The sequence below is a fragment of the Rhagoletis zephyria genome, unplaced genomic scaffold, assembly GCF_001687245.7.
Source record: "Rhagoletis zephyria isolate East Lansing unplaced genomic scaffold, Rhagoletis_zephyria_1.1 Rzeph_scaffold_17835, whole genome shotgun sequence".
In the NCBI taxonomy this organism is placed as follows: domain Eukaryota; kingdom Metazoa; phylum Arthropoda; class Insecta; order Diptera; family Tephritidae; genus Rhagoletis; species Rhagoletis zephyria.
The window spans coordinates 1-10,516 of record NW_016174896.1 but is presented as its reverse complement, the minus strand read 5'-3'; the positions used below and the strand labels follow the sequence as shown (position 1 = coordinate 10,516).

The window sequence follows — 10,516 nt, the reverse complement described above, 5'->3', positions numbered from 1 at the left end:
TTTATGCGAAGTTGTGCGAAGTTATGCGAAGTATGCATAATCAGACCTTGCCAGGTAAATGAGAGAAATTCTGATGCCTAATTAATCATGGGAAAATCATTGAGCTCTTAATCCTCTGATATGTGTCATTATTGCTAAAGTTCTTACAAAAAAATATAAAAAATCACACATGCACACATCAAAAATCTGTATGAAAATAAATATTTAAATTTTTTTTCTTGAAAAATATTTCAATATAAATAAAAAAAATGTTTTTTGAAAATATGCCATATCAAAAAAAAATTAAAAAAAAAATCACAATGGTAGCTCTGAGTAGCACTCTACAATAATTTGAGTTATGAATTTTTTTACACCGAAGTTGAGTAAAATGAGAACATAACAAATTTACAAATTTTTTAGTTTTTTTCTAGATTTTTTTCGAGTATGCAGTCTTGTAGCCCATTAAATTTTAGCAAGAATGATAGAATACAAGATTGCGCATTCCCACGGATGGTGACGTCATGATCGCAACGAATAGTGGAAATGGAGGAGACAAAAAATAGCGGTGGCCGCCATTTGTAAACAAATCGTAGTGGTGTTCAACTACTTTTTGAACAGAAAATTGAAGATCGAAGAAAAATTTAATATTACGCCCAGAAATAAAGAAGAATAATGAAACACTAAGCTAGTAGAAATTAGTAACGCGAGTTCTTAGCAAATTGTTTCTGCTTTTTTTTTATAGTAAAAAGCGTTCATTAGCAAAAACTAGTAATAATTACTAGTAACTATTCGTACGAGAAGAAACTTATCGCGCACATTTCTATACTGACGTCACACGAACAGCTGATTCTGTCAAATTCGCCAAAACCAAAGTAGCAGTACTGCTGAATGCGCCACCTCTGTCTCTCTACATCGTGAAATTTTAGTATAATAAAATGCAAGTTTTAAGCTATTGCAAAACTGGCGTTATTTTTTTAATTTTCTTTGAATACGGTTTTACGCATTTTCTTCGATAAGAAAAATGTCCAAGAAGCCGTCAGCATAAACAATATTAAAAATCAACGCAATTTTGCATATTCTCATCTATTTGTTTTTTATTTTACTTTTATTTGGCATTTGAGTTGCTCTCAAAATTTCAATTTTATAAAGTAGCCAAACTTCAAAAAATAAATGATGGCCGACGAATTGAGCGAGCGGTTTTACCTTTAAATATTTGTATCATGATTCGCCCCAGAACTTTTTGGGTTATATTTTCACGTCCTTCACTTGTAAAAACAAACGAACTGTGACATTACTCGAATCTGAGCAAAAAAGGAAAAAATGCAATTTACTCTGTCGGAAACACCAACAACGAAAATGAGAACCTATAGGGGTTTTGCTGACAACAGTCATTGCTGGAGCTTTTGCAAGAGAGCCAGGCCAGTTTCTTAATTTGGTGAATACCTTTATGTTTTTAAAAGGAATATTATTTTGTAGGAAAGAGCCTCACAAGTACTGCTCACTCGCTTTCGTTCTGAAAATTTCGTTGTTCAAGATGCACCTCGCTCTGTTCGACCAATCACTGGAAAGGGTCAATGAAAATTGCTCATTAATATGGAGTCCTTACTATGAATTATACTCAAACCAAATCCAAATATGCGGAAATTTCATTGGGAAGGTGATCTTCCTTCATACTGTATTAGTAGGCTTAAATTGGTGGGTTTATTCAATTTAGTTAATTCATGCTCAATGTATCATAGTAGGTATAGATATACATACATATAATGCTTCCCGCAATGGAAGGATACTGTTAGGCACAGTAAATTCCACTATTTACTCCAATAACGAACCGATTGTAAGGCCGGTTTTAACTATGTCAAAATGTACTTTTGAAATTTTGTCTTGAATATCCTAGAAAATTTGCATTATTCATTTTTGGAAAAATTATATGTTAAGGACTAATATACACACGACCCCATCCTCGAATTTCGTCCGCCTAACTTTATTTCCTTAAACAACTTAAACTAATTAAAAGCGCATTTTCAGTACGTATTCGTTCTTTAAAACCCAAAAATCTACTGAGATTTCCCTTTCATTTAGCACCCATATTGTTATTCTACATACATTGGGCCGTATGAATAAAAACTAAGCAATTGCTTTTTCTTAAAATTTCCGACCTTTTACTTCAATTTTGTTTGAATAAATTGAGTAAAAGATCTGAAATTTTAAGAAAAAGCTATTGCTTATTCTTATTCATACGGCCCATTGTATTGATTTTTATATATAATACATTGCATTGATTTTTATATATAATTTTTTGAATTAATCATATTTCTGAAATGTATCCAGCGTGGAAAGGGCTGACGTTGCAATTGGGGTTTTTAACCATTTGGAAAAGGTTGGATACGTAAAAGCTCAATGCTTGGATACTGATGAATTTACAGGATAAAATTTGATGAACTTAATTTCCATTGTCCCAATGAAGAAATACTGGGAATTAAAAAGTATATCGTAAAATATCAGGGACCGAAACAAAGGGTATGATCGAAACTAAATATCGTTCTCGAAGTTTTGTTTTCAAGAACAAAACCTTCGAGAAGGTTTTCACAAAAACGAAAGTGAGAACAAAGCTGTCGAGAACGTTATCAGTGGAAATTATATAAAAACAAAACCCAGTGGAACATTCTCAAGGAAAACAAAATGCGAACAATACTTTCGGGAATATTTCTAAGAGAACAAAATGGGAACAAAAGTATCCGAAACGTTCTGGCAAAGTACAAAGCGGGAACAAAAATCTAAGGAACTTTCTCATGAAGAACCATTTGGTAACTAAAGTCTCAGGAATTTTATTACAGAGAAAGAAATGTGGACAAATCTTCTCTGAACTATTCGCGAAGAATGGAAGCGAGAAAAAATGATTGAGTATTAAAACTAATCAAAAAAGAACTGAAACATAATTAAGCGAATAAAGTCAATGAAAGACTTAAGACACGAACTTTTCTAGCACAGAAAATGAAAGTTTTTTCCATAAATGAATAGTTCACCCTAATGATAAATGATCAGGAAGTTGAAATGATCCAGATTTCCTCTGCTCCCAATACTTTTGTTGCCGTTTGGTTCTTTGTGGGAATGTTCTTGGCATTACTTTTTGTTCTCATGCAGAACTTAACCAGAACACGTTCTCGGTACCTCAAAAATATCATGATACAAGAAGGATATAGCCGCGAAAACGGTGGCAAAATCAGTATTCACTCCACGGTAGACTTGCTAGTGGATGAAAATCTTCTAATGATTGAGTGGTCCGCTTGGTCGAACAATTTGTTCTGATCTCTACCGAAAGCAACCAACCGAATCATATTAATCGATTAAAAAGCGACCAGACTATGTACAATAAAATAGAAAATATACATGTATTCATATGTACATATGTATGTAGTTATATATAAAAAAAAATTCAAATTTAAAAATTAAATCACAAATTAGTGAAAGCTGTAATTATTTAAACAATTGCATAAAAAACCCGAAATTCACTTGTTTGACAAAGTGGAACTTTTTACTCACAACCGTGCTTGATTTTGTGGTGAATATTGGTCATAGAAATTGCACAGTTTAGTTGACGAATTTACTAACTCGCAACGAATTCTTTTCCAAAATGCGAAACTCACTTCACGCGCAAACTCTGCAAATGTGTATGCAGATTTAGTAGCGCCTGTATTGTGGCCACAGCTGGAACGGCAGCCGGTGGTTCTGCAATGCCAAGTCAAGCCACGTCCATAATTGTTGCAGGGTATTACGTGTAGCCGCTATGGGGTACCGCGCGATCTGCTTTGGCTACATAATTGACCCGCCGCTGTCGACAGGTTGGCAGATCGGCAAAGCAGCAATTTGGTCGTAAATACGCTTGTAAATACTTATGTATGTATATGCAATTGTGTGTGTGTATTAATGGACGTGTGTTTGTTTAGATATGCGTAAAAGCTTGATCGCCTAGTCCGCCCCATTAACGAATTACTTAGTGGATGGCGGCCGGCAACGAAATGAAACTGTCAAATTGTACAATCTCGTCTTGTTTGTTGTCCGTCCACAGTTATTTTGTTGCTATCCTCCTGCTGCAACAATTGCGCGCGCGGTTACGCAGTGTTAAACACTTTTTATTTAACTTACGTGAGAGCAATTTGAAATGGTCGCTTCTGCCAATACAAAAGCCCAGCAGGTGAATATGTATTTTATGAAGGTATATGTACATACAGTCAGCGACAAAAATATGCATACCCTGACGTTTTGACGATTTTAGTTATTTTTTTTCATGCCAATTTTTTATTTATTTTTTCATAAAAAATTTAGCAAAACCCACAAGAATCAATTCTTTAATTTCATACAGAATTTGTGAAAATGGTAGACATTTTCATCGAAATTTTGAATTCGATTTCTTAGAAAAATTTTGAGTAACTATGCAGTTTTCTAGTATAAGAAAGTGTAAGTTTCAAGTTACTAAAAATTATCGTTGTCTTTGGGAATTTTTTTCGTTGCGGGTACGCAACACCGTCCTTCATCTAAAAACAGATTATGTTCATGCGTTATGTAGAAGAAATCGAATTGAAAAATTTTAATTTTCGATGAAAACTTCTAGCATTTTCCAGAGTTCTGTGTGAAATTAAAAAAAAAAAACAAATAATAATAATTTAAATAAAATCGTCACTGTATGCATATTTTCGACGCTGATTGTATATTCGAGTACTCAGTTGTGCATAAATAAAATGAAACTGAAAATAAGACAATCGTAATGTTTAAGTAAATTACATACTTATTTACGAATGATGTACATTTGTGCGTTTGTTTGTGTGTATTCGATTGCGGCCAGTTTAACAGCGCGCGTATTGCCAAAAACGGAAAATGTTAAACAATTATGAGTGTTGTTAACGCATTTGCGTCCAACTGTCTGCCCATCTATCTGTCTCTCTGCAACATCGCATCCAATGACTTCAACTAGAAATTCTGTGCACGCCGCATGTCACACATTGTAATTCCCACTACGTTTTGCCTTTGTTTATGTTGGTTGAATGTTTGGAATGAACGACTCTTGCGTAATGCCGAAACTCACGGAATTCGAAAATTTGCCGTTAATAGTTGTTGTTAGATCTTGATCTTAATGTCTGTAATTTGCAAGTTATAGCTGTTTGTGGTTGACCATTGTGTTGGCGTTTGTTTCTCCATTTTGTTTTAGATTTATGCGTGTAATTTTTTAGTATTTTTTTCAAATTTTCGTACACATTCAAAACTAGGCTTCAGTTGAAAGTGGGATTCTTCCGCCATAATTAAGATTGGTATAATTTTTTTCGCACAAAAAACTGTACTTATTGCCGCCAAAAGTTACACTTCGCAGCATCTCCATTTGCGGAGTACAATAAAGCCATAGGAAATAATGCTATAAGCAGCCATTCAGACACTATATTCTACCTCTGGCTAGGCAGCGGACGAACTAGCAAGGTGCAGCTCCGCACTTAATGTGTCCCATGCGGTGACTAAAAAAATTACCGAAATTTATCACTCGAAGCCCACACAGAGGTGGAGCCGTGCAGGATCGTGCAGAATTACCCGGCAGTTCTGGGTGTTCTACGGCCCACTTAAAATCAAAGCTATCTTAGGAACGAGCAAAGAATAAACCTATAAACTTAAGTGGCAGAAACCACTCGCTCCACCCACATAACGGTAATTAAAAAAAATATATACATAAAATAAAACTGGCTATATTTTAGGGGGAGTACGATTTGAAAAATTTTCAAGACGGTGTTTAAAAAGTTTAAGCACAATATGTATATCCAATTTCGTCGAGATCGGTGAAGTAGTTTTTGATAGACACATATATGATATAAGTGGGCGGTGCCACACACATTTTTCAAACATTTTATGAAAAACACATTTTTTGCTAAAGAGCCATTACGTAAATTTTGAGTTAATATTGATGAATTTCTTAGCCAGACTGGTCAAAAAATCTGAAAATCCGGTGCATTTTTCTAGGTCCTTTTACAGAATGGATTTTTAAAATGGGATTCTGTGAGCTTCTACTCCGATTTGTGGTGTGTGGCTTGATGTTGTCACACAACGGGGAGGGATCTACAGTTTTACGCCGACTCCGAAAGGCGATTGTATTTTTATGAGAAGCTGTTTTCCATGGCAGAAATACAATCGGATGTTTGCCATTGCCTACCGAGCGGCGACCGCTGTTAGGAAAAAAACCTATTTTCTATGTTTTTTTTGCGATGTTGCTTTGACCAGGTCTTGACCCCAGGCCCTGCGGAGTGGAAGCGCGCACTGCTTACCACTACACAGCGGCGGCCGTATGATCTGTAATGGTGGCTATTAATATAAAGGGTGGAGGCTTTTTATAACTGTCAATTCAGTTTTACGCATTTATAACCATGGCCTTTGCCCACCCTGAAAATATTTCACGTAACAATTCTGCAGATACATATGTATGCATGTACGTAATTTTCCGCGGCGCCAGTGTCTTCTATTTTCAAAATGTATCAGTCTGATAAGAAAATATTCAAGGGCAATCAGTAACCCGAATTGAAATATACACTGGTGCTAGAATTAATAGACTTGTCGTACTTTTAAGAATTTCGACTATATTTCTTTAGATTATTTTATTTTTAATATTTTTTTTATAAAAGCCTAGGTAGTTTTACAACAGACATTATATAAATCCGCTTTTCTAACTTTGAACAAAAATTATAAAAATTCGACCAATTTTCACAAAACTTTTAAATTTTTTATTCAGAATTTTTAGACAATTTTTTGGTTTTGTAGCCCATTTAATTTAATAAAGTGAAAGTTTCAATTGGCTATAAAATACCGTTGGTTTTTAAGGATTTTTTTGCAGACGGTGTCACGAATTTTTTCCCATACAAAGTGTGCTCGGCAATTTTTTATATGGAAGAGAATGCCGACAAAAAAAATTTCAAAACCCAACGGTATTTGCTAGCCACTTGAAACTTGCACTTTCACTTTCTAAAAATTCTGAATAAAAAGTTTAAAAATTTGGTGAAAATTTGTCGAATTTTGTATAAAGTTTGAAAAGTGGGCTGATATGGTGTTTATTTTAGAACTAGTCAGGCTTTTATAAAAAAATAATAAACATAAAATAAACCGCGGAAATATAGCCAAAAATTTTCAAAGTAAGGTGAGCCTAGGCAAATTTTTCTCAATATACGCATGACTTTTTCATTCATGGTTCATTCTACAACAGAAAAACATTGAAATATTATTCCTAAACTTTGTGCAAAACTCCCGAAAATTCAGCAAAATTTCATGCAAATTTTCAACTTTTTAATCAGATTTTTTAGAATTTTTTTGCGTAACCAGTTTTGCAGCCGATTAAACTCTTGTAAAAAAAGTGCAAGTCCGGAGTTAGTCAAAAATCGCTGTGATTTTTTTTAAGGTGTTTTGCATTTTTTCCATATAAAGTATTTTCGAAAAAAAAAAAGATTGTATGGAAGAGACTGCATGAAAAAAATTGCTAAAAATCAACGGCATTTCTTAGCTACTTAAAACTTGTTTTTTAATATAATTTCTTGGGCTACAAATCTGCGTACTCAAAAAAGTTTTGAAAAATCTGATTAAAAAGTTGAAAATTTGCCTTTTTTTGTTGTAGAATGAACTATATTTTTATAAAAAAAATGGCGGAAAAATATGAGAAAAAATTGTTGTATATATTGTAAAAAATTTGGTGCGCCAATACTTTTTGCCGGCAGAGTATGTACATTTGTACAGGCTAGTGATTATATTAAAACTACAAAGGAAATTCCCATATTCCTCCTTTATACTATATAATTTATATAAATACTCAACAAGTTGACAACGGTTGGTTCTAAAATCTACTTTTTTTTTGATATATTTTAATCAATAAAATACATCCAATAAAATGATTATGGTCTCATTAGTAACCACAAGCCAATGATAATCTTTCGAGTTCCGCTATTTTTTTTTTTAATAATTAGTCTTTTGTACAAATGAAAAAACACCCTCGTAGCAGAAAGGTGAAAAGTGATTGCGTTATTTAAACAAAGGTCTCGCAAATTATTAGATAAGCTGTTTATCTTTTAATAACAATTACTTGCTGACGATTTCAGTTCAAAACGTGTGTTTGTACATTTTATTTCTTGGAAATGTCTTATCATCTGTCGAGCAAACCGATGATAAGCCGAATTCACGCCAATGCAAAGGTAAGCATAAGAAAAAAGTGGCAATGCTAAAATTTCCTATTAATTATAAATTTAAATAGTTGTATGACTGTGTATAATTTTTGGACAAAGGGATAAGTATGAGAGACAAAAAAAAAATGCAGCATTTTTATGTCAATTTCTTACTGACTGAAAAACACTTTTGTTAAAATTTTTTTCCAGAAAAAATACATTTTGAAAGAAGAAAACTTGTTGTTCAAATTTGTTCCAGAAGAAATACATTTTAGTGCCGTTTTTACGGTAGATGGTTCAGTAGGTTCCGGATTCGTTAGCAAGCCAGCGCATTGTTTATTGTTTTTATTTTATTTTTTAACTGGTATTCTAATAAAAAACTATTTTAGAAAGTATATTTGTATCAAAGTTCCACTTTTAATTCAGCCACAAAAAACACAACTGATCTAGAAATGATTAAGAAGCCGAAATATGTTGAAACGGCGGCGTGCTGAATTGCGACTTACTGAGCGCGTTGCATCAGCGCAATCGAAATTTGCATCGCAGAATGATTCATAATAATTAAATTGTTGGCCCGTGGGACAACTTAGTAGATAGTACTTTATTTCACCATTAACATTAGCGCAGTAGGCGAATTTATCGCATGATCCAGATTGGGAAAAGAAGCCCTCATCGGGACAATCAAATGCAGGTAAAGTAGTGCTCTCCGGTTCAGTTGTGCTAACTGACCCGCTCGTTGTGGATGATTCTTCAGTTGAGCCGGTAGAGCTTCCAGTTGTTGCAGGTTCTTCAGTTGAGCTTCCAGCTGTTGCAGGTTCTTCAGTTGTCTCAGTAGAGCTCGCAGTTGTTGCTGGTTCTTCAGTTGTCTCAGTAGAGCTTCCAGTTGTTGTTGGTTCCTCAGTAGAGCTTTCAGTCGTTGCAGGTTCCTCAGTTGTCTCAGTAGGGCTAGCTGTTGTTGTTGGTTCTTCAGTTGTCTCAGTAGAGCTTGCAGTAGTATTAGGTTCATCAGTTGTTGTTGGTTCCTCAGTAGTACTCGCAGTTGTGGTTGGTTCTTCAGTTGTCTTAGTAGTGCTCGCAGTTGTAGCGGGTTCCTCAGTAGTCTCGGTAGTCTCTTCGGTCGTTGCAGGTTCTTCAGTAGAGACGACTGTGGTTTCGTCAGTGGTTGCAGGTTCCTCAGTAGTTTCCGTAGAGTTTTCAGTTGTTTCCGGTTGCTCAGTAACCTCTGTTGTTTCTACAGTTGTTGTAGCCTCAGTGGAACCCTCTGTGGTTTCACCGTCATCATTATTATCTACTTTTGTGTTGCCGTTAATAGTGCTACCAGTAGCAGCGGTTGTGGGAATTGTAGGTTTTATGATATCACCTTTTGTCGTAGTAGTCGGTTCGGTGGGATTTTCTACATCGTTATTACTATCCGTGACGGCTCTTGCTTCAATTGCGAAAGTAGTTTTGGGCACGCAATATCCGGCAGTGCGTTTGAAGAGGTGACCAGTTGCGCATGTCAAATATTTTACATCCAAATTTCCATCTTCATTTAGATAGCAGCCATAAAAAGCAGATGTATTATCAACGTGCGCGAAAAATCCAGGCTGCTTGCAAGGATTCAATAAACGTCCCGCATCGGCTATGGCTAATGCCAAAATTAATCCCAGGAAAATTATTTTCATTTCGTCACACTTTTGTTCAAATCAAAACGAAATTTCAATTTGTAATATTTACTATTCGTTTTTCACTATTCGCCACTTTGGTCCTGGACTTTAAATCGATGAAAAGTAAATACTTGAAGTGTGCTAGAAGCTAATTCTTTTATAGTAAATTGTGGTAGCTAATATATTTTTATCTAAAATATTAATTAATTGATTACAAAATTCCACCGCGACAGAGATATGTACTTATAAATATGCACCAATTCCGTTTACCTCCTTGGAAGATAATAGTAAGTTTTACCTTCTGATATTTGAGTTTTTTTTTTAGAATGTTGTGTTATGTCTTCAATTATTCCATGATTACTTCATAGAGAGGACAGAATTCAATTCCCAAGATAAGGTATTCATCGACAACACGGTTCGTAATGGTCTTTCAGACTTTAGTTGATTGCATTTGAAAAATCATTTTCATATTTATTGTTCATGCGGTAATTGTCAAATGCTATTATTAAATATATAATAGCCGATAAAATTCTAATCTAAAGTACTTTTGCGATTAGTTGTTACACAGCAAACTTTTTATGCTTTTGATAGCATTTTAAAAACGCGTCATCACCAGCCAATCCATTACAACAACAACCACGATTTCCGTTCTATTTCGAACGTTTCTCCTTCTTCCTCTCCTCAACTCAGAATAAAAAGTCATTATTTTCGAAATTG

The 10,516-nt window shown here is 34.5% G+C and overlaps 1 protein-coding gene across 1 annotated transcript; it reads right to left on the bottom strand.

The window, feature by feature from the left end:
- Positions 1–8,599: 8,599 nt before the first annotated feature.
- On the bottom strand, positions 8,600–9,817 carry LOC108379960 (serine-aspartate repeat-containing protein I-like). The gene has a single exon (XM_017636334.1). It carries the CDS (start codon positions 9,815–9,817, stop codon positions 8,600–8,602), a length of 1,218 nt encoding a protein of 405 aa, XP_017491823.1.
- Between the last annotated feature and the right edge of the window lie 699 nt (positions 9,818–10,516).